The sequence below is a fragment of the Macadamia integrifolia genome, unplaced genomic scaffold (assembly GCF_013358625.1).
Source record: "Macadamia integrifolia cultivar HAES 741 unplaced genomic scaffold, SCU_Mint_v3 scaffold3064, whole genome shotgun sequence".
In the NCBI taxonomy this organism is placed as follows: Eukaryota; Viridiplantae; Streptophyta; class Magnoliopsida; order Proteales; family Proteaceae; genus Macadamia; species Macadamia integrifolia.
Window position 1 is genome coordinate 1 of NW_024869174.1, and position 24,759 is coordinate 24,759.

At 36.6% G+C, this 24,759-nt stretch overlaps 1 protein-coding gene across 4 annotated transcripts; it reads left to right on the top strand.

Moving 5' to 3' along the window:
• Positions 1-61: 61 nt before the first annotated feature.
• LOC122067698 (proteasome subunit alpha type-2-like) lies at positions 62-22,963 on the top strand (the record flags this gene model as incomplete). Of its 4 annotated transcripts, XR_006136818.1 has the most annotated exon segments (11): positions 62-138; positions 2,875-2,939; positions 4,324-4,370; positions 10,005-10,080; positions 12,583-12,650; positions 13,176-13,245; positions 16,028-16,113; positions 17,608-17,670; positions 18,027-18,170; positions 20,142-20,207; positions 22,604-22,963. XR_006136818.1 is itself a non-coding variant. In XM_042631541.1 (10 exon segments), coding segments are annotated over 10 exon segments (667 nt in total), but the record flags the coding sequence as incomplete, so codon positions are not given.
• Between the last annotated feature and the right edge of the window lie 1,796 nt (positions 22,964-24,759).

The window sequence follows — 24,759 nt, forward strand, 5'->3', positions numbered from 1 at the left end:
GGTTTTTTTTTTTTTATTTTGTTTCATTGTTTCTATACTTCTACGTAATTCTCTGAAACAGTCCTTCTGGGAAGCTCGTTCAGATCGAATATGCCTTAATGGCCGTCGGTTCTGGCCAGACATCTCTAGGGATTAAAGGTATTTCTACTCGTCCCATGTTTGATTATCTTCTGCTCTCTGCTGGCTTTCAGTTTCTGTATATTTCAATAGTTTCGGCTTAATCCCATTAAATTGTTTTGAAGGGATATAGAGTAGAACCCATCTCATTAAAATGTGTTCAGTCATGTATGGGCTTTGACAAAGTTAGGGTTACCATCCTCTATCCATCTTCCCAATGGACTGCGTTACTATGTTTGAAGGGCTATCGTGCTGTTTCTGTTTACTAATTTATTGCTGACTTAGACAAATGGTGAGAAGTAATACTATTTTTCAATTCATTTTTGACTGAAATTCAACCTGATCAAATTAGGCTCACTACTGTTGTCAGTCCTGGAGGAGGTTTTTCGGGTGCTATTAGCATTGAATGAAACTTTTGTTAGGTTCAATCCATTTTTGATTGAAATACAACCTGATCAAATTACATGTGGCTTTTTGTCTTGGTCATTGCCAATGAAAAGAAAACAGCAGCAGTTCTTAATCATCATAGCTTGGTGAAACTCTATGATTGATGTTTGTTAGACTGGTTATAGATGTGTTTATTGTGCAAGTTATAACGTCTTGAGAATTATCAATATGGTATGATCATATCGGGCCTTAAAGAGAACTACAAGTAGTTAAAATGGAACTTTTATTTGAAAATGATGTGGTGCAACGGCTGAAAGGAGCTATTGGATTCCAAGGAAGTATAACATGGGTTGTGCAACTGGTGATGGCAAGGAGGCACTATCTGTTCAATTGATATCATACCTCACAAATTGTATCACAATTAATTTCCTTCATATATTATAATCAATCTAGGCCACTCTACTTCTTTTTTCCCCGATACTAAGATATGTGGAATTATGAAATTCTGATTTGAAAACTTCTCCTTCTCCCATCCATTGGACTTAACATATTGAGTTTTCTCCTTTCCCAGCATATCCTCATCTTCTCTGATAATCTTGTTAAATTATGGTGAGATGCGCCAATAAAATATGCTGTGTATCTCAATCTTTGTTTTTAGTGCTGTGTAAGTTATACTCCATTACTTTCTTCCTTGTGTATGAGCAGAAGCAGAAATTTTCCCGCCAAAAGTGTATAACAGCCTAGATTTGGAATGTTGGATTGTTCGGAGCTTGAATTGTACTTGAGATTTTGAAGCCATTAACTCCTTATTTTCCAATTGGTTACAATAGATAAGTACATTGTCATTAAGTGATAGTGAAGAACCGTAAACATGTGTGTCAGCCTTTATACAGAAAAAATACAAAGTGATGTGTAGACATAATTGTAATCGTCACAGTTGCAAAATGAATTTCTTGACACCTCTGAGCTCTGTTTGTTTCACATGTTCTGTCCATCAGCTGCTTTCAAACATCCAAGCATAACCATGGGAATCTTCTCCCAATATCTCCAAGAACCCTTCTATTATTTCATTCACAATACACAGCAAAGTGTGAGGGATTAAACGTATTCTTAACTAGCTCTAGGAGTCTGATATCTGAATATCCGGCCATTGGATAAATACATACTTCATTGCCCAATGGGGTAACCCAACCGTTACCAGACATCAGACTTAAATGATAAGACCATGCTTCCTCTGTGCTCTTGCATTTGAGAAACATATGGTGAGTAGTCTCATCCACCTTGAACTGGAGATGACATCTGCTGGCCAGTGAGAAACCTTTTCTCTTAAATTGCTCAGCAGCGACATCTGCTGGCCATTGAGAAATCTTTTCTCTTAAATTGCTCAGCAGCCAGGAACTTCTTGGCCACCCAAGTAAGGACAGCTGCTGTTGGGGAACCTTAATCTTCCACGTACATGCCATGTCCCTTACAGATGATTCATCAGCTATAAATTTATAATAAGATCTGACAGGACATAGTCTTGTATAACGAAACTTCCATCTTCTTGAGTCCTAAACTGACCAACCAATGTGTACATTTTGCAACATCTGAAAGAGCTTAGTACACTGTTCAACCTCACAATCTAGAGATTTCTTCTAAACCCTAGAGTGCAAATGGAGCCATTCTGCCAGACAAGCAGCTCATTCTCCATAACTCATTTCAAAGGTAACATGGTGTACGATCTTGGAAACCTATTGCTTGGCTTCGGTCTCTAAGCCATTCTTTAAAATTGGAAGGATCCATCCATCACCTTGAATGCATTTCTTTCCACAAGTCCTTGCAGGATCTGATTGTGTTCTTCCACACAGCCCTTCCATGACATCCACACTCAATTAGCTATTCTTACTTGCATATGATTACTTGTTTCCTTTGGGGAAGACATCATCACTAAACCTCCATAATTATATTATCAAAAGGACCTTAAAATTTACAAATGAACATCCTTGAATAAGTTGATATATCTTATGATGAATTAATTGTCTTTCAATCAGATTAGATGTTTATCCAAACATTGATGAGGTTGTGTAAATGGAACCATAAATCATCCATCGTCCAAGGGTTGTCTCATAACTTCATTCTAGCCATCATTTGCATTGCACTGCACACAATTTTGTAACATATTCCAAAGCGATACTTCAGAAGAATCGATAACAATTGTTGATAGAGTCATCCAATTCTGTGGATTCAATGCATAAACTTTAGTTCTATATGTTAGGTGCCCTAGTTTACTTTCTACTGCTTTCTTTATTTGGATTTGTCATTAATGGCATAAGTTAGAAGTTCCTTGTATCTTTCAGAGTATTTATAAAACTTTGATGGTCATTGCAGCTGCAAATGGTGTTGTTATTGCTACAGAGAAGAAATTACCATCGATCTTAGTAGATGAAATATCTGTGAGTAATATTCTGATTCCAATCTATTCAAGTCTAGATTTCATGGTTTCAAGGTCCAAGGATCGGGGTCGGATCAGCTGCATTGCTTGATCCAGATTGGGATTGGCTGTCACCAATCCAGCCCATGCCAATGGAAATCGATCAGGGATTGAGCTGGGTAGGCTTATCTGGATTGGGATTCGGGCCCTTTAATTCTTGCTAGATTTTCTGTTCTACTTTTCTTTTGCATTTATCATTTAAAAAAAATATTTTTAGTTCTATAATTGTTTGTTTACAATAGTCTTCCTTAGAGCACTGCCTTTTCCATTTTAGTTTTTGTCTTCTAGGACTAGGCATTTGGCTTGTTTTTGTCTGTCAATTAGTAATAGTCTCATGAGTGGCAGTTGAGTTGTTGATTTGCTACAGTTTTAAGCTTTTGTTCCATTACTCTTGCATATATTCATCAAATCAAGCCCAAAAATCAGTTAGTAGTGACCTACAACAATCTACTTCAGACTTGTAAGTACCTGCACGGTCATAGTTGTCAAGGCGTCGCCTTGAGCCTAGCCATGAACAGGCCTGGCTTCATTTTTAATGGCCTCGTGGACTCCTGTCTCCTTCATTATTGAGTCTTTCCTGAAGCCTTGGGAGCACTAATTTTTTTCCCCAGAGAGATAAATTGCAATTTTATTAAAATGGAATAGACTGAGTACAGAGCCCATAACCAAATAGAGCAATACCAGATCCATAATGACTATGTATCATGCAACAGACAATAAGAAGCTATGTGAACCTATCTGACACTCCTAGTGGGTTCTTTTTCGTCTTCATAGTTTATATAGTATCTTGACCATCACAAATTCAATATGGTCCTGCTCCCGCTGTTAAGTACAGGAAGTCAGGAACTCGGAAAAGGGACAGGAACTCGAAAATGGATATTGGTTTTTGTATATCTTTCCTTGACCTTCGAACATTGTTTTTGATCATTAACATTTAAGATGATACATTGCATATATTTTAGATGGTCTACTGCATATGCTAAATTAACCTCCCCTTTTTTTCCTTTTGATTGACAAAAAAATTATAACTTTCAACCATTAACCTTGTCACACAATCTGTTTTTTTCAGCAATACATTATTCTTAGATTCTCATGTCTTTATGCCATCCCAACTGTCCTGTCCTTGGCATTATCTTTGTGTTTGTGGTGACTTTCATCTCATTTTGTGATTGTGTTTGCATCCATCCACTTCCTTGTTAACTCATTAAGCTTTTCGTTTTCGCATGATTATGCCAACCTGCATCATCTTCTATTGAATTCCCTATCTCTATCTCCCCTCTTGGGAGGCGAAAAAGAGTGTTAGTGGGACATGGTGGCAATGTGATGTTTCATTTGCTTAATTGCAGGTTCAAAAGATTCAGCTTTTGACCCCAAATATTGGAGTTGTTTACAGGTTGATTTCTATACTCCTTGCCACTAATTAATAATCAGGAGGGTCAACTCCAATGCTTATATTGATGCCATAGGTCCAAATGCACATAACATCTTGGCTGATAAGAATAAGAAATATTTGAGTTTGCAATTCACTTCAATGTTATATTCACTTATGAATGTTATCCTTTTTTGCCATATGTGTTGGCAATAGGCTCTTCGCTTTTTTAGGGAAGGAATTTGAGTATTTTTTCATTGAAGTTACAGTGCATCAGTAGTTAACATATGCCATGAACTTGTGATCAAAGTGATATATTTATGGAGTCTGTTGGTGTACCAATGTTTTTAATTACATAATATTTGCTTGGAAAATTTTCCCTTTCCCAATTCAGCATGTTATGTTTCACCCTTAGGTATTTGGTTTGATCCCAACTCCCAAGTAAGTTGAAGCAATGGAAGAAAAAAGGCCAGATATCCTTAGATATGTCGTGAGACACTACCAAATATTGTGATGTTTCTTCCTTGCAGCTCATACACCAACTTTCTTTCTCGGCTGTGCAAATTGGTAACCGTTATGATTTTGTCAAGTGCCAAAACCCAAACAAAGGATCCACTCCTTAATAGAAGGGGGCAGGTTTACCCCATGTTTTTTTTAGTGGAGAGACATCCTCCCTTTTTGCTACTGGTGACCGATAGAAGAATTTGATTTTGAGTTCCCCATAGTTTGATTCCTTCCAAGTCATCATTCAGAATTATTTTAGTCTATTCTAATTGATTTTTTTTTTCTTTTATCATCACCACATCTTTCATACTAGTGGTTGCTTGATCTGCTTTTACTAGGTAATAGTTGCTTTAGGGCTGTGATTGCTGTCGTGAACGAATCAAATAAAACCCTAACTAACAATGAGATAGTGGTAAGAAGGGGTTGAACCCCAAGAGAATTGAAAGCTAAATTTACTAAAATTGGTGTGAATGTTGTTTTGAAAATCAAATTACAAAATTAAGACTAAATTAACGACTAATTAACAAAACTGAGAATTTATGAAAAGAACAACCTTTAGGTTTCGAATCTCCATTGACATGATTATTTAACTCTGATGCATACTCCGGTTTATTAAAACTACAAGTCTAATGCGACCACAGAATGATAATTCCGGTTCATTCTAGGTATATCCTATCTTGCCGAGCACCATCTTCTTTCTCATATGCTTAGCACACTTAGTTCGGTCTGTTAAAGGCTATCATCGATAAGATTGAAATGTCGATAAAAACTATTGTTTGAATAGAAAATATAAATCATAGAAGCACATTCTCTAAACTAAATAATTCAATTAAAATCATCAACAAAGGGATGGAGCCTCAAGCAATTAAGTATGCTTAAACCAGAAATTAAATAACAATAATCAATGGTTTATTTACACCTAAAGACAAAGAGAACTTAGCCACTCATGGTGCGAATCAGTGAAGGGCAGCAATGATAGTGTTCTTCCATGGAGACACAAATAGGTGGCGATGCGGCACGATGCGATGGTGGTGATGGAACCTTGGTGTGATGGCAATGATCTTTGCGCATTGATGTCGAGGAAAATCCGTCCAGAAGAAGGTGTGATCCAAGAAGGGAGAACTGTGGAAAAAGGAGGGAAAAACCAGAGCCGAAATTAATGAGAGAGAGGCTTGAGATAAAAGGTGGTTTTAGAACTATGAGTGGGAGATCATATAAGAGGGGCAATATAGGTGAGAGATCAAAACCGTGGGTAGGGGGAGATAAAATAGGAGAGAGGTGGATTGGTGTGGATGGGGGAGAGTTTAGTACAAAGAGAAAAATAGGAGAGAGAGAGAACCATGAGGGTGTGAGAGGGATAAATCTAATAGGGGAGAGATTTTAGGACAAAGAGAGAAAATAGAAGAGGTGGAGTTGTGAGATGAGATGGAATCTTGGGCTGAAGTTGTATTAGGGGAGAGGAGAGGGAGAAATTATAGGAGCGGTGTTCTAGGAAAAGAGGGAGAATCCTATTCTAATTTGGACAAGGAGAGAGAAAAGGATGAGAGAAAGTAGGAAAAGGGGTGAAGGATGAGAGAAAGTAGGAGAGGGAGAGAGAAATATGTGAAAATATCTCTCCTCAATTTTTTTTTTAATTTTTTATTCTCTTCTTCTCTCTTAGAAATTCCAATCATACCCTTGAAACCTTGGATAAAATAACAAAACGGATCAATTTAACCATGAAATCCAATAAAAATAAATAATTAAATAATAATATCATGTATAATTTTGTGACCTGATCAGGCTGGACAGAAGTCACACCGCCTTACTCTTCTTTGCTAGTTATCCTCCCACATTTAATCCTCTCCATGTTCCCTATAACTAACCCGATTCATTCATTGTATTATTTGGGTTACTTTGTAATCACTTCCATGCATGTGTTGTTGAAATAGCAAGTGAGGTGAATGGAAGAGCAGTGTAATGGTATGTTCTTTCGGATAGCAAGAAGGAATTCTTGGACTCTTAATCAGTCCTATAGTATGTGTAATGTTGTGCATTCATATGTTGGTCAGTTTACCTTACTTATACCCTCCCATTGTATTTTAGATACCCCTGGCCATGGCAGTTGATCATGTAGATTTGAAATTTCTGTTTGAGTCTTATATGCAGTTGAAACTAAATATGCTTACAATTTACTTCCCCTTATGAGTTAAAGTTGTGGTGTGAATAACTAGGGATGGCGTTTTGGCTTGTGTATTTTTTTAAATAATTTGTGGTTTGTTCACCCAACAAAAAAAAAAAAAAAAAAAAAAAAATTGTGGTTTCAATGAGTACCAGAAGGATGAAAAATAGTAAAAAGAACAAACCAGTGCACAAGGCTCCCGCTACTGTAGGGTCTTGGTGGGGCAATTTTATGCAGCCTTTAATGTAGAAGTATAATCACAAGTGATCCTAATCCCAAGCAGGATCTAAAATTTTGGCTGAATAGAGAAGATGTCCTCCAATAGGCTTGGTTTTAGCTCTCAAACACTCTCTCACAGCAAACAAATAAAAGGAAAATAAGAAAACAAAAAGAGAATTTGATGGAGGGTTGAAAAGGGAGAAGAAGAACTAGTGAATGGGCATCTCACCCTCAGGTTTAGGTATCTCACCTAACTGCATCCCACAGCACAACAGCATAAGCTATCTTTTTTTCTCGAACTCAAATCTGTCTTCTCATTATAATTGATGGGCTTTAAATAGCCTTACATTGCTTGGACACAAAGACATAATAAAAAAAAGGAAACTAATGTTGGAAATAAAACCTTCTAATTTACCTTCTAACTTGCTAACCAAGTAAGAGTAAATTAGAAACTAACAACTAATGATAAAAAGGAAACTAAGCTAAGTTACCAAATATAAACTTCTTTTGACCAACAAAATAAGAAACTAACTAGAGTTAACTAAATAGGAAACTAAAAAATAGAAGATTTTGAAACAAAGTACTGTTCACAAGAACAGTATCACGTGAACAGTAAAACGAGTTACTGTTCATGTGAACAGTGGTTTCTGATGTGTTACTGTTCACGTGAACAGTGTTTTCCTGGCTCTTATTTTTCTCTTCATCTTCAAGCTTTGATCTACATCAACTCGCCCTTCTTAGAAAAAATTCGTCCACGAATTTTGTAGTGTGTGAGGGTGATTATAGCATGGTGCACGTCCCTCTTCAAGCCGTAAAAAAATTCGAGTAGCTCCTTGATAATAAAGATGTAGTCTAGAATGTGAGGAGTTTGATCTTCAATATACTTTAATGGGATGACGAACTCCACATGCTCAACTGCAAGGTCTTTAGATGTATCCATAGGCTCATCTTCTAACACATCTTCTTCAATCATAGGCTTTTCAAGTCCTTTGTTCCTGTCGTTCACAGTCTCTTCAATGTTTTTATCAACCATCACTTCAATCTCGAACCCTTTAGGATCTTCCGCTTGGCTGTCCATAATCACCATAGTTGTAGCACTAATCTGCTTGGGTTTGATCTCTTTGTCCACCATTGTGATCATATCGTTTTCGATTTCGTCCACATAAATCCCACTGATAGGAACATCAATGACTAATTCTTTCTCGACAATAGCAATCTTCTGACTTGAGGGTGGCTTTTGAAAATCTGGTGGAGGGAAGTACATTCTCTGTTCATGTTTTGTTAGGTACATGCCCCCCCAACTCGTATTGCATCTCTTCCCATGTTCTAGGCTCACGTCCTTGAGCTTGAAGTTGGCTTTCACGGATTCTCCATTGTATTCGAACACAATCACTCATCTGGGAGCAAATATATCGAAGTGTTGCGACTCTATTAAGTTGTAGTTGTCAAAGTACATGTGCAATTCATCTACCCATTCAAGGAAGATGTATGAAGAAAGTTCCTCGCGAAAATTACGTGGCTCCATCTTTGCTCTGGCTAGGCTCTGATACCAAATAATATAGAACTAGAATCACAAGTGATCCTAATTGCAGGCAGGATTTGAAATTCTGGCTGAATAGAGAAGATGTCCTCCAATAGGCTTGGTTCTAGCTCTCAAACACTCTCTCACAGAAAACAAATCAAAGGAAAATAAGAAAACAAAAAGAGACTTTGATGGAGGGTTGAAAAGGGGGAAGAAGAACTAGTGAATGAGCATCTCACCTAATTGCATCCTACAACACAATAGCATAAGCCATCTTTTTTTCTTTAACTCAAATCTGTCTTCTCATTATAATTGATGGGCCTTAAATAGCCTTATATTGCTTGGACACAACGACATAATAAAAAAAGGAAACTAATGCTAGAAATAAAACATTCTAATTTAACTTCTAACTTGCTAACCAAGTAAGAGTCAATTAGAAACTAACAACTAATGATAAAAAGGAAACTAAGCTAAGTTACAAAATAGAAACTTCTTTTGACCAACAAAATAGGAAACTAACTGGAGTTAACTAAATAGGAAACTAAAAAATAGAAGATTTTGAAACAAAGTACTGTTCACTTGAACAGTAAAACGAGTTACTGTTTGCATGAACAGTTTTTTCTGATGTGTTACTATTCACGTGAACAGTGTTTTCTGGCGCTTGTTTTTCTCATCATCTTCAAGCTTTGATCTACATCAGCCTTACCTCTGCTTCGTAGGAGAGGCTGTTTCCATGTTTCGAACCTGTGACCACCATGTTGCAATAGTGCAACTTAACCATTGCGCTACAGGCTCACTCACCCGCTATCAGAAGGATAAAAAATAGCGACCGGTGTTAATTTTTTCAAGGAACATTTTTGTAGTTTTTGGTCTTCTGGACTTCTTATCTGTTCATTGACATGTAAAGTTGTAATTTTCCTCTTTCTCTTGTTGGTTATTTGCTGCATTTGCTTTTCTGTATATTCTTCTCTTCTGGTTGCTCTCAAACTTATAGGGATATGACCTCTCTACTGCACCGTTATAGAAAATTCTGACTTTACAGTTCCTCACTAACAGATAATGATTTTAATGAGGTTGATGTAACCTTGACATTTATTACCTCCTTTTTTGATGTATGTGTTAACAGTATATAATAACTTGTCACTGTTAAAATATTATACATTTACTGCTATTATGCCCCATCTTTCCAATCTCTTGGACATGCATATCTATATATATACAGTTTACCTTTGCAATATTTTTTGGGGTGCAGTGGCATGGGTCCTGATTTTCGAGTTCTGGTCCGGAAGAGTCGGAAGCAGGCACAACAGTATTACAGACTATACAAAGTACTATTATCCTTTTCTGGCATGTTTCTTGCCAACATTATTATTTTGTTGAATTTTTCTTCTTCTATATCTGGCTGTTGAGTCACAGATTATGCGTCCATTGGTTGCTTTTTGCTTCAGCATCTCGCTGATTTAAATTCATGAAAATGGTTGTAGGCTTATGTACTTGGGAATTTATAGAGAGGGAAAAGTTCAAAAGGTATTTTGTCTTCTCAATGGATTGTTGATATAAAAATGTGGGAAAGGCTCAAGGGATAATAGAAGAGGACTGTTTGAAGTATAAACTTAAAATTTGCCATTGACTATTTAAATTAAATCCGCCTGAAAATTAAACTTGCTTTAGAATATTTTTGTGAGAAAACGTGATTACTTGATCTTCTTATGGGATGTCTAGTTTTAATGAAAGAAAAGAGGATTAAAAGCGGTGATCTTGTTAAAAACTTAAAAATTAAAATACCCAAAACAAGTGTTAATTACATTGGGGATTTCAAATATTGGCTGTGGATCAGGTGAACCATTTTGATCCAGATAAAGATCAGCCAGTACTGGTTTGATGCCCAATCCGATCATTGCAACCAGGATTAATTTGACCCTCAATTACTATTGTGTGCCCATGGATCTAGTAGGCTATGTGACTCAAGCAGTGCATTTCCAGCTGGTTATGGGTTTTTTCTGCCATCAGGAATGTGTAGTATTATCATTATGCATTCTACAGCCCTTACAGCACTATTTATGAGTAAACTTGTAATTTTATTTTATTATTTTCTCACTCATCTATTAAGTTGTAGAAGGGGAAAACTTGGAGGCTCTATTTGTTCCAAATGTGAAAAATAGATATTTTTCCTGGAAACTTGGTGAAAAGTAGATAAATTTTTTCATTTATCTAGAATTATGAAGTTGGTCCAATATAAGGATCGATAAATGCTATTTTTCGTGAAAATGAAAATTATTGTATGATTTTTCCATAAAATAGTATGGCAAAAGGTTTGGGCTTCTATATTTTGTCTTATTGGTAGAAGTGGATGTCTTATCTAGTTGTAATATGCCACTTAAAGGGTAAAGAGATGGTATAGAACTTTTTTTTTTTGGGTGAATGGTATAGAACTTATCTGATCTGTCCAATTGAAAAGAAGAAAAAGAAAGGAGATAAAGAATAAGGTTTGTCCAACAACAACAAAATAATAATAAAGAAGGTAACGAAGATTCATGTATCTTAGCCTCTGCTTACGGCATACCCCATCCCAGCATATAGCAAACTAGATCTGATAGGTTTTCTTGCTGTTATGTGGAGAAGAATTTAAATTACTACCATGTATTCCGACCTACATTTAAGCATTCCATATATATCAAACACAGATTTAAAAGACTTTCTTGTGGTCCCATGGTCACTTTATTCTATTTACTTATATGCAGTCCCAAACGACCTGTGTCAGAGAAAGATGGACATAAAAAACTTCATTTATACAGTTTATATCAGTCACATCCATAAGTTATCTATCAATGGGCACATAGATCTACCTTGTGTCAAGTCAGATGGAGCATTATTTTTGTGGATGTAGACCCTAAAGTCCCATGCTCAACTGTCAAGTTTCAGCTCAAACGGAATCAGCAAGTGCAAGTGGAAAAATAATTCAAAATGGCCTAGAGAGGTCATCCCAATCTTTGGACTAACAAGAAGGTGTATGCCAGTACATGGATGCATATATGATTGAAGTAGAGTATATGATGTGTAACTTCACTAGCAATAGGATTGAAAGTGGGGTGGTGAAAATTAACGATAAGGAGATAGTGTAAAAGTGAAAATCTTAGGTGTCTAGGTTCAATAATAAATAAAGAAGGAAAAAAATAGAGGAATATATTGCTCAAAGAATTAGGATAGGGTGGATGAAGTGGTGGGGTGGGTCCGGAGTGTTGTATGATCGACTCATTCCTCCAAAACTCTGGGAATTTTTTTATAGAACATTAATATGACTGGCTATGATGTATGGAGCTGAATTTTGGGCAGTAAAGAAACAACATATAAACAATTTTTTTTTTTTTTTTTTTTTTTTAATTTTTAATTTTTTTGATGAGAAGAAAGATAAATAGCAATTTGGTGCGTCATTAAATCAAGATAAGGTCCCGCCCTACCATGGAATAAGTTGATCATGCAACACCCTACATTTAGAGAATATTAGCAAATTCCTATAGACACATCATAGTTTGATTAGAATCCTTTTGTCTATGGGAATTATCAGAATAAGAAGATAAGGTCCGGAGAAAAAGATCCATGCAGCTGGCCGCATTTAGTTGGGATAAGGTTGAGTTGAGTTGAGAGTCTGAAAGTTGACACATGGCCAATCCAAGCCATTCCCTACTACATGCTTCCATGTGGCACAACTACATATGCCCACCCACGGATACCTTGTGGTGGTGTGAACCCATAAACATCTTTTGCCAACTAGTACTGATTTGTTTTGGTTTTCTGTGATTCTGACTTTAGTTGCAATGTGGTCACTACAGGAACAGATTCCTGTTACACAACTTGTTAGAGAAACAGCAGCTGTTATGCAGGAGTTCACTCAATCTGGGTAAGAATGACCTTCTACCGCTGATTTTGTTTTTTCTGCAAAATGTTTCTTGAAAAGAAGAAAGGATGTTAAGTTTTTATGCATGAGCTCCGTCAAAGAAAATATGGTTCTCATCATCTTTGATGTGGAACTAGTACCCGACTACAAGATTGGACTTGTATCCAAGCTACTGTTTTCTGAAAAAGAGAATGTAAAAACAAAAGCTTTCACATTTGGTTAAAATTTGGTTAGTCTTAAAAAAAGATAAATTGATGTTCTCTAGAAACTAATGCAAATTTTAATCGATAAAATACCCGATCAAATACTCGAAAGATCAAGTGCCTGAGGAACTTGAATAGTGAGGCTATAAGCAATCTTCATCGTTTTGGAGAACTCAAATTAGGGACTTCAGTTAGAATTTAGCTTGAATTATAGCTGTTAGTCTGAGTAGTGAGCTTTTTAAGCATGGTTTGAACCTGAGTCACAGCCGTCGTTAGATCATATAATTGTAAGTGTCATTTCATTTATTACTGTACCTGTTGGCAGTGGTGTAAGGCCTTTTGGAGTTTCACTGCTCGTTGCTGGGTTTGATGCCGATGGTCCACAATTATATCAGGTATGTAAATTCTGAGTTGCATGGCTTATACACATTGTTGATTATATTAAGTTCATCTCAAGTGCCATTCTGTAGTACGTGTTATTCTGTTGCTACAACTGTCTTCTCATGTGTTAGGGTATGTAGTATCTGTTTTTTAGATATGGAACCTGGAATCTGGAGGGTGGTGGGTTTTTGTTTTTGTTTGTTTTTTTTTTTAATTAGGTGGATTCTGGGGGGGATTGTCCAATCAATAATCTTCACTTAATAGTATGCTAGAGAATGACGCTTGTCATACATGGTTAGGGTATCATGTTTTTCTCCCTCTCTTTCTTTCTATAATTGTGGTTGATGCAGCAGCACACCGATGGATCGATCCAAGCATGCTCCAGAACCCGGATCAAGACCCAGATCCAATTTGGGTTCCAAGTTACTAATTTGGATTCTAAGTTTAATAGAATATTTAGGATTTTATTTTTATTTGAGAATATTTGTTCCCTATTTGAGTCCTTAGTTGTTTCTTTATTTTGTTAGCTTAGGTGTAGGAGATTTTATTTCTATCTTAGTTTTTTTATTTTTAATTAGAAGGTTTTTAATTTTATTTTATTATATATTGGACATGTAACTCATGGGAAGAATAGTTGATTATTGAAGAAAAGATGAATTGATTTGTGAAACCCCTCCCCCTTCTTCTTCTTCTATTCCCTGCGGTCTCCCTCTATCTCCCCTCCTCTGCTGTCTTTCTTCTTTCCCTCTCTACTTCCTATTTTTCTCCTTCTTCTTCACTTTCCTGCTGTATTTTCTCTTTCTCTGGGATTATTCTATTTCTGGCGACAGTTACAGCGTTACACAAGTTCATTGATCTCCCGTGTGTGAGACCTGATAAGGCTGAAGATTTGTTCGAAGGTTCCCCTCCCTTGGGCGATTGAAACCCCAGAAGTTTGACCTTTGTTGAAGCCCCTATAGTGAGATTTGAGGTCATGAACAAATCTGGTTTGTACACCATCGCCCAGATCTGTTTCAGCAGTCCCAGATCTCACTTTCACTGGTGTTCTGACCTTATAGTTGCTTGCAATCAAGAGCCCTATGACTGCTGAATCTCTCCCTCAAGTTTCAGCCTCATCTGATCCATATTGAGAGTGTTCTCCCACCTGAAACCCCTTCAGGTCTTCGGCCTCCATCTTCTTGGCTGGAGGTTGAAGACAACCCCCAAAATAAAGAATCGTGAGTTTACCTTTAGCCCTTATATTCTATTTTTCCCATAATACCCCATCCCTTAGTCTTTAATACCTTGTGTCCTTATTTTAACTTTGTTTCCCAGAATACCCTTTAAACCCATCTAGGCTACTTTGCTACTTCTAATCGGAAGTTTCTTAGGTTTACAATTCTGCCACTCCTTATTAGAAACTTCTGGTTAATTACAAAAGTGCCATCCCACCTTATGAATTTCAATCTATTTACAGGATTGCTACTCGATAGTAAACATCAGCAAATTTACTGTTTTGCCACTTGATCTTAGACCTAAATTGCTTAAATCCTTTAAGTGGGCCCACATCCAATCGGGTTGGTTCTCGTGGGGCCCACCGGCCCCCCATTAGTGGTATTTGTAAATTTTGGATCTCTCCTTTGAAATATTACTTAATCATACTTTATATATTGATGCTTGTTCTATTAGGCTAGTTGACGTGGAGAGAATGCTCTTGTTGGCATTCCAGCAGGTTCTGCAGTGTTGGCTATTCCTTTTTCTTTGGGGTCTACATGTGCGACCCATTGGGATGATTCTTATCTGAGGCTATAGTGTTTAATTAGTGTAGTATACATGGTTGAAGCAATTTTTCATTTGCCTGAATTGTTTGGAAGCCATTTTGGAGATTCTTTGACCATTTTTTTTTGTTGGAATTCTCTTGCCTTGTAAGCAAGTTAGGCTGTGTTTGGTAGTCATCCAGAAAAACGTTTCTTACGTTTTTGACTTTTTTCTGTTCTATGGGAACAAAAAAAACGGAATAAAACGTTTGATGCCAACTTGGTGTTTTTCGGGTTTTTTGAACAAAAAGGGAAAAAAAAAAACCTGCTAGAAATGCAAAATGATGGAATGATGAAGGTTCCGTCATTTTGGTTTCATTCCAAATACAAAAAAAGTAAACAACTAGGGTAATAGTTCCTGAAACAAGGTTCACCAAACACCATTTTTTGTTTTTAAAAATGGAATTTTGACACGGAAACTGAAAATTTTGTTTTTGACACGAAACGTCATTTCTGGAACTGAATGACTATCAAATGCAACCTTAGAGTGGCAGAATTATAAAAACTCTAGCCATGGAGTTTAGATTTTGTTCTCAGGCAGGGTTGTTCTTATAGGATTAAGTACTAGTTGATTTGTTGAACAATTGGAGTTAGTACATTTTGAATTCATAGTGTGAATAATAGTACATTGAGCTGTAACTTGGTTACTTGTTAGGCTGTTATTGTTAGAACTTGGAGGTCTTTGTATAGGGCTGTAAACAAGCTACTTTTCAATGAAAATTATAATTACCTAGAATGGTTGCAAGGCATAATAATTCCACATGTAAGTACCAGTTCCATCATGTTTTGAGATTTGATATATTTTTCACATAATCATAATTTGCTAATGTGCCGCCAACTACCTAGCACATGCCTTGTGTTCGATACTTCCCACCCCCTTTCCCTCTCCACTAGTTTGCCTATGGGCCCAAAAATAGAATAAGTTTTGTAAAGTCTGTCCCAGCTGGTATTTATCATGCTAACCTGAACTTAAAGGTGTGATCTTTTCATTTCCCTGTAGGTGGACCCATCTGGGTCATACTTTTCATGGAAAGCTTCTGCGATGGGGAAGAATGTCTCTAATGCTAAGTCATTTCTTGAGAAGAGGTAAATATAATGATTTGCATAGTTTCAGTTTTTTTTACCCAAATACCCCTGGATATATATATTCATGTCCGGGGAGTGGAGGGATTCGGAATTTTCTGTGTGAGAGATTGGAGGTCGTAGGATTTCGAATAAGGAAATCTATTTATCTTTCTGCTTTGGTACATTGAGGTTTCATTGAAAATGTTATTAATGCATGAGCTAAGGAGGTTTGTGTGTGCCTGGTACTGCTACACTAAGGCATGCTCCTTTGCACACCTTTATGTACCTTTGGCTCCTTTTGCCATCTCTCTCGTTGAGTAGACTTTTTTCTGCCTTGCAGTTTTTAGGGAGCTAAGGCACCAGGTGTTCCTGGTACTGCTACATAAGGCATGCTCCTTTTTTGCGCACCTTTGTGTAGCTTTGGCTCCTTTTGCCATCTCTCTGGTTGAGTAGATTCGTTTAACCATTGCAATTTCTCAAGACATGATCTATTTGAGCAATAAAGCTTTCTCTATATGCACATTGGTTAGGCTATGGAGCTGGTAGTTTTGAATATTGTAGGTTGTGTGCTTGTGAATATAGTTCCTTATGATACCATTTCTTAAGTTGTTCTATTAATAGAAACTATCTAGGTGCTCAGGCAAAAATCAGAAGCAAGATATTTAACTGATTTGTGCTATTTTAGCTTTTGCACGAACTTCGTGCATCACTAGATTGCATTAGGATTTGTTGTTTCAGTGTAAAAGGAAAACTTTCAACTAAAATGCTTACATTTTATATTGATTTTACTTGCAAATTTTCCTTTTACGCGGTTTTTACCTGGGAAAAATGGAAAAATTAGTAGCTTAGATGTTTCAGGTTTTCTAGATTGTGCAAATAGACAACCTGGATTAGGATAGGACAGACTGCAAATTTTATGCAAGTTTATTTGCTGGTGGAGGGCTGGTAGGAGAAGGGAAGAATCCCTGAGATGAATTCGTAGTTGCAGTGAAAAGAGGGAGATCGTACCAAAGGAGGAGGGGGGGGGGGAAGAGAAGTTGCACATGCACGGCCCTCAGGCTTCAACCAATCTTATCACTAATTCATTCTTCCAAATAGACAACCAATCTGTCTTTTTATTGCACAGTTACATGCATTTAAATAGAAAAAATAAATCCAACATTAAAAGGAAAACTACTCTGATTTGTAAAATCAAATTGATTGGAAACTAAATCCTAATAGCTATCTCCTACTATTGTTTATTAATAATTCCAAAATAGAAATAAATAAAATCCTAAAAGATCCTACTAGCCAAAGGCCCAGATTGGATCCGGTTCATGTCTGTTTGGATACCCTGGTGGGTCGTGGGTTTGGATCAATCCACAGTTGTGCACATTCATCGTCTGCACTTTAAATTATGCTGGTTTTTGTGACCTCTCAGCCCTCTTGTCTTCTTTCTCCCTCCAAACCCCAATGTTTCTTCCAGACTTCAGTTTTCTGTAATCAAAGTTGATTAAAATTCCCTTTCTATTGCAGGTACACTGATGATATGGAGCTTGATGATGCGGTGCATACTGCGATTTTGACACTAAAAGAGGGGTACCTAACTCTTATGTTCCTTTAAACATGTCTTGAATGAACACCCGAGTCACTCTTGAAATGTGATTGGAGGAAGAGGCTACTCCCATGTGCTTGTATCGCTGAGTTAAAACTTAAAAGAAGGCCTGCATTTAAACATATGTCAAACAGTTGGGGATCAGGTCCATCGTTCATTAATTCTACCTGATAGATCTTCTAAGCTGAAAGTTTGTTGAAATGGATGATTCATGCCAGCCCATTAATTACAATTATTTGTGTTTTTAGGAAAATGTTCCTACTACCTTGTTGCAATTGCTACATTTGGCCTTATTTATCCTGTTCCACCATTCTGTTATCGTGGATTTTGACTAATGCAGGATGATGGTTAAATACCAATGTTTGGAGACCCAATCAGAGAGGACCTTGAGTTTGGCTTAGTTAAATGGGTGCAATCATAGTTTTTAAGGCGCTGCTAAGGCGTCGCCTTACTAGCACCTTGGCGTTGATGCAGTCTAGAGATGGTAAGGCAGTGCTCCGCCTTATGGGTTTTTTTTTTTTTTTAAACACATTTTAAAATTACTTGATGAAGATTCCAAATATAGATTTTTTATTGGTAGGTGTATGGTTTTGTTAACACTTGAGATGTGCGGGATCAGCTTTACTCCACCAAAAATAACCAAAACAAACAAAACAAAAACACAATTCACAAACAGGGTTTGGATTTTGTCAAGGGTTTTAAGAAAGGACTTTGAGAAGGAATCAAGGAACAAGGAAGAACCACTGATCCAGGCGATTATTTTGCTCTGGCAGCGGTGAGTTTCATTCTTCTTTGACAGGAGTAGAAATATAGTGGATGACCTTAGGGTTTAGACACTCATTTTGGCATCACAGAGGTAAGTATAATAAATACTTGTATTTTTTATTTCTTTTCTTTATATTTATAATTTTGTTTCATAATTATGTAATTATATTATATGTTAATATGTTATGATGATTGATGATTGATAAAGATAAACTTAGTTTATTCACTTTATTGATTTGTTTTCTTGATGAATATCTTACATTGGTATGAATTTGAACTTTTAATATTTATTTAACATATGAGTAATAGGATTCAACTGGGATTTGAGCAAAATAAATTGGTTTTATAAAAAAATTACACAGGAATGCTTTAGTCAATAAGGCGACGCTTTATGCCCGCCTTATCGCTAAGGCGCTCCGAAAGACCCTTAAACGCCTCCGTCGCCTTACCGCCTTAAAAACTATGAGTGCAATTAGTCATCTTATGAGATTCTCACAATTTTAATCATTACCTCATGTGATTGTATAAACTACTTAAATTTTTTCTTACCATATTTAGTAATGATATGTTTTACATGTCATTTTTATTTTACATTTTATAGCAAAGGGTTTTGGATGCAAAGTAAAAAGAAATTTAATAACCAAATATGGAATGATTTGGAGTTAGTGATATAGTCTCATGGGGTAGTGATTATAAAAATGTCATTTTTAAGTTTGAAAATTTCACTTCTCTTCCCATTTATTCCCCTTGCAACCAAATGGAGCTTGATGTAAAACCTGTTATTTTAATGCCACCTTTCTTGTGTTTGCATGTATGAATAGTGGTTTCTTTTGCTCTAGAATATTATTTTTCTATATTTTTCATATGTTTGATTGGGTAGATCTTCTTTGTTTGCGTATTTATTTATTAATTCATCTCGGTTTCCAAGTCCCCTATGATACTATAGTTGTCTGTTCCTGTTTAATCCATTCGGTTGGGCTTAGGTCCAGGTTCTAGGAAGCTGCAACAAATCACTTTGTTATTTCAGCCCATTGCTTTGACTCTTGGTGTAGACTGTTTGTATGGTGGTCTGGTTCCTGAGTAATCGAGTCTGTTGGCTGGTCCAGATTCTAGGACACTGCCAGATTATGTTATTTCAATTCATTGCCTCGACCCTTGACCTAGGAGATCTCTTTTTTTTTTCCCCATCTTGTGATTCAGTAACCATTATGTTGTGCAATTGGTAAAAGGTCTATTGTTAGTGCAATAATAAAGTTATAATCATCCTTGGTTGGAAGGAGCCAGGTTTTTGGGGTGGGGAGTGTGTAATCTTCAAGTGTGATGTCTTATGAATTACTCTTATCTCTACAGGGTATCTCCGTATTCAAGTGATGCAGAATATGCAAAGATTTCTCACAACGCCTTTACCTTTCTATTCCCTTTTTTTTTTTGGGGGGGGGGGGGGGGGGGGTGGGATTGTTGGCATTTGAATTTTAGGATCAGGACAGTCAATTTCTATTTATTTTCAGACTCCAACATGTTACGGATTCTTTAGCAAAATTCATTTTGTATAGGTCAAAACTGGTTTGCTTAATCTTGTATGTTGGCATCTTCATATTCTGTTATGCGCACTAGGAAAACATCTTAGAGCATGCTTTTACTGGATATCTAATATCCTTTCTACTAATGACTCTTTTCTGCAAACTTGTAGGTTTGAAGGACAGATTTCAGCAAAGAACATTGAGATTGGGATTATTGGCACCGACGGAAATTTCAGGTATGTTACTTTCTTTCTTAATTCATTCTCTTTTTTTTTTTTTGGGGGGGGGGGACAATGTTGTGACTTGATGTTCTGAAAAAACAAGAAGGGGGGGGGAGCACAAAATTTGATTAGATGGTCCTATGATTCAGTAGTTTTATTTTATTTTCTTAAATTTTGGCTTGAGATATTTTAGTACTGTCATATTTCTAGGCATGATGTAATAGGAGTCATGTGGTGTTACCTAGACATGTGGTACACTCTTTCTTTGGGATTTCTTGTAAATAAATGCATTAATTGAAGTTGACTAAGTGATGAGCCAATGCCGAGGCAAAGCATTGACCCCTCGATGCATGGCAAGGCTCCAAGTTTCAGTTTTGTCCCTGGTCGAAAGAAGGCTCAAAACTTGTACTTTTTTTCCTACAAGTTTAGATGGTTGGTTTCGAGGCCCAGATGGCCAAATTAGGTCCTACAATTTCTAGAACAATCTATTTTAGGCCTTCTAAACATAGTGAAACCCTTAAATTTTAAAATATAACACCCAAAATAGTAGTTTGACTTCTGATCCTAGGTTGGTAGTGCATGTTATATACATTCTGTAACATGGCCTATTCCACATGATGTTTAGTATTATAACACATAATTATAAACCATATCATAAATCATGAATCATGCATACAAAGAGTCAAATATAGCGGAGTCAACAATACAAGCTGATGCAGATATGCACCTGTGGAACCTCCATACCCATCTGGGTATCCAGACGGATATGAGCCAGATTCATATTTGGTTATTTGGTCTAGTAGGATTTTAGGAGTTTAGTTCATTTAAGAAGATTGTCTTTGATTTATTTTATTCACTTTATTTTAGAAAGTAAGATACGTAGGCTATAATAGGAGTTGGTTTCCTAGTTTCCTTTTAGGATTTGTTTCTTGCTAGAGTCTTTTTATTTCCTATTTATATGCTTCTAACCGATTGAGAATGATAGAAAATGAAAAGATGAATTGAGTTGAGTCTTGAGTGTTTGTGAAGCTTGCAGGCGTGTGTGTGGTTCTTCTTCCCCCCGCCCCCCCCTAGTGCAATATCTCCTCTCTCCTGCAACTTTGGGTTTTCTCTAGGATTTCTTCCATTCCCCTACTGGCCTCCATCAACTTGGAAAAATAGTATGTAATTAGAAGTTTATTTGAGTAATGGCAAAATTGTATTGAAAGGGAATCTTAAAGGATAAGGTGTCATTTAAATAGGGGAGGGATATAAGGTGATTAGAAATAGGAGTAAATTAGGAACCAAAAGGTAGTAAAGGACAAAACCGAATAAAAGGGGAAAGAAGGGGCAATTTTGGAGATAGAGGATTAAAGGCTTTTTAAAACAAAAGCCACAAAGGTTGTCTTCGACCTTCAACCATGAATGGAGCCAGTGGGAGGAAGTAGAACTCCAACTGCATGGAAACGCATTCATCAAGGCACAGTTGGGTCTCAGTTTTCAGACCGTAATTATCCTAATAGGAGAGGGTCACTTAGAATAAAGACAAAGGACACATGGGATTAGGAATTCAATAATGAGGATGAAGTGTCGTACCCAAGAGTAAAAGATGGAAGAAAATAAAGTAAGAATGGATGAAGGAACAGTCCCAAAAGGCTCCACAGCCAACTAAGGTAAACTCAAATCTTATTCCATTCCAAGTCTGTCTTTGGTATCATTGGGTACAAATGTATAGATAAAAATAAGAAGGAATGAAACTCCTATTCAAACTCTAAAACCAAATTAGAATCCAAAACTAACTAGCCTATTATCTCCTATTTAACTCTTAACTAATATGCCAATAAAAAGATATATAAATATTACAAAGAATCTGAAAAGACAGAAAATTAATGAAATTCTAAAATTTTCTTCTAGACTAAAGACCAAAATTTGGATCTGGTTCTCGATCTGGGTTCTCAAACAGGCTTGGCCTGGTCCAAGGAATTGCTCCTGTGCCACCTACATTTGAAACTGCAATTGAACAATTCGTAAAATGATGAAATCTAAATTTGCTCAATTTTTTGTTACCTGCAGTTCATTCTGTTTTTCTTTAATTTTCTCCATGGTAGTTTTGTCATCCATCCTTAAATTGTTTTATTTCTATTCAAAGAGTTTGTTTTCTCCATGGTAGTTTGTTTGTTGTTGTGGTTAGATATAACATCAAGTGCATTGCATTTTCTGAAAAACAAAAATGTGAATTGTTTTTTGTCACAAAAAGTTCAACATATCCATCTTGAGTTGGACATTGAGCAGGCTTTATTCATTTACCCTTTGGATAGTATAAGATGCATTAGAATTGGATACAGGCATTGAGCACTATCATGTGCAGGCACTCTGAATGAATTTCTGCACTTTATTTTGATTTGAATTATAACATTCTTGATTTGTTTCAGAGTTTTGACTCCATCTGAAATTGACGATTACTTGGGTGAAGTGGAGTAGCTGGTTTTTATCTATATCCTTCAACATGTTGCTGAAATTGCTTCTGACGCAGTCCTCACATGTTTTCCGGCTTTAATGTAAACTGCAAGGAGCGGATTTTCTTGTGGTCTTAACCTTTGGTTCTCCTGTTTTGTAGTTGTGCTGCTGGTAGGGAATTAGTGATTGCTTTTGTTGTACTTTTATTAACGATTTCACATGATGAATCTCCACCCACTTTGACCAATGCGTTGGTGTTTGAAAGTTTGCTTATAAAGAGGAAAACAAAAAAAATAATAAATAGGAAAAGTCTTTGCACCCTGCGGGGTTTCCCAGATTTGTGTCCCATGCTGCCATTGGTGGGAGCTGCTAGCTTTAGGAAAGCTGGCGGCATGCCTATTAAGATTTTCATTTTTCCTTTTGTTGGTTGTTGCAAGGGCATTCACACTTTGGTAGTATTTTAGAGCGGCTGTGGTAAGCGGGAAGGTTTAAGACTTTAGTTCATGGTATTGTTCACCACTTCACTGTATTGGTCACTGACAACCCTAGATCGGCATGTACGGGATAGTACAACTATTGAAATTTTAAGGGATAATTATGGTGGACAAAATTTCGCTGTTACCTGGGTTGGCAGCATCTCAATAGAACCATGTATACCTGAATCTTTTAGTACCTTCGAACCCAATTTAACAGAATGTTAAGACTTTTTAAGTTCACCATTAATTATATCACCTTTTTGTTTTAAGAAAAAAATAAATAAACTTTGGGAAACAAGTTCCTTCTCCTTTACACTTCTCCTTCTTGCTCCTCTTCTAGTTCTTCTTCTTCTTCTTGGTGCAATCCCTTCACTCCCTTGCACTGCTACCCCCTCCCTTACCTTGCATGAAGAAGCCTGCCCTACACCGTTGCTCAGCCTCGTCAATGGTTGGGCTTCTCTAGTATGATTTGCCGATGCAGTGGGAAGGAGTACAGTAATGCACTGTTATATGAGGTATACTTTATCTATATATTTTTTCCTTTTTTTTTCAAAAACAATCTTTTTTCTTACTCTTGTTAAGTCGGAAGGTTTTGGTATTTCTACTTTCTTTAGCTTAAGAAGATATTGATAATGATTAGGTTCTAATATTTTCCCCTTGCACCTGCATGCTTTCTTAAGTCTCAACCCATCGTCCCACCTCCCGTGACCAGTCTGAGACTCCAATATAGATTTCGCACATTGAATTTCATCCAATCAGCAATAGTTTCAATCATGGTTTGAGGAATTGGAACAGATTGGATTGGTATTGGCCATATTTTATCTCCTATCCAATCCTGATTCTTGTTCTTTTGTTTTCCATTTTTATTTTTTTGATTCTGAAAGCAATAGGATAATATAGCAAGTTCATACTTGATTGACGGTGAACTTAAAAGTCTAACAATCTGTTAAAATTGGGTTAAAAAGTACTAAAAAACTTAGGCTGCCGCTTAAATTTTATCCATTATTCACATATTTTGGAACTAGATTATCTCAAATGTGCCAGTGTGCTTAGTGCACATCTGACGGCTAAAGTGAGTGTTCGGATGCTGCTAGCCGTCTGATGCGCACTAGGCACTGACCTTACTTCCAGCCTTTTCCACTTTACCCGTGGACGCTTCTCCAGCTCTCATATGGGAGTCATCCTCGGAGGGACTTCCCGATTGACTGTACTGGGGAATTCTATCGTACTCCGTGCAGTTATTGTTGGTAATTGGCATAAATGTTTCTCTCCATTCACCATTCTGACTATTTCAAGATTCTACAAGGTTAAGATTAAGATGTCTATAAAAGAAATCAACAAGGTTAAAAGGGCGAAAAATAGGAAATTTTCTGTACCATCTCAAACATGCAAAGAAAGATCAAGGAATAGAAAAGATTACTAGCAGTTCCATATTCTTCAAAATGAAGAACGAAAAAATTGTTTCAATGTAAGAAGATAAAGAACAAACCTGAACCACTGTCTTTCTCTCCGACTTTTACCCGCATCAATTTCTCTTTTTGTTTCTTGGAGAAATCGATGGGAAAGAAGGAGAAAGAAAGCTAGAGATAGTCTTCAGTATATTTTTACTTGACTCTTGATCTTGAAACTTAAATGGGAAAGGATGAGGATATTTT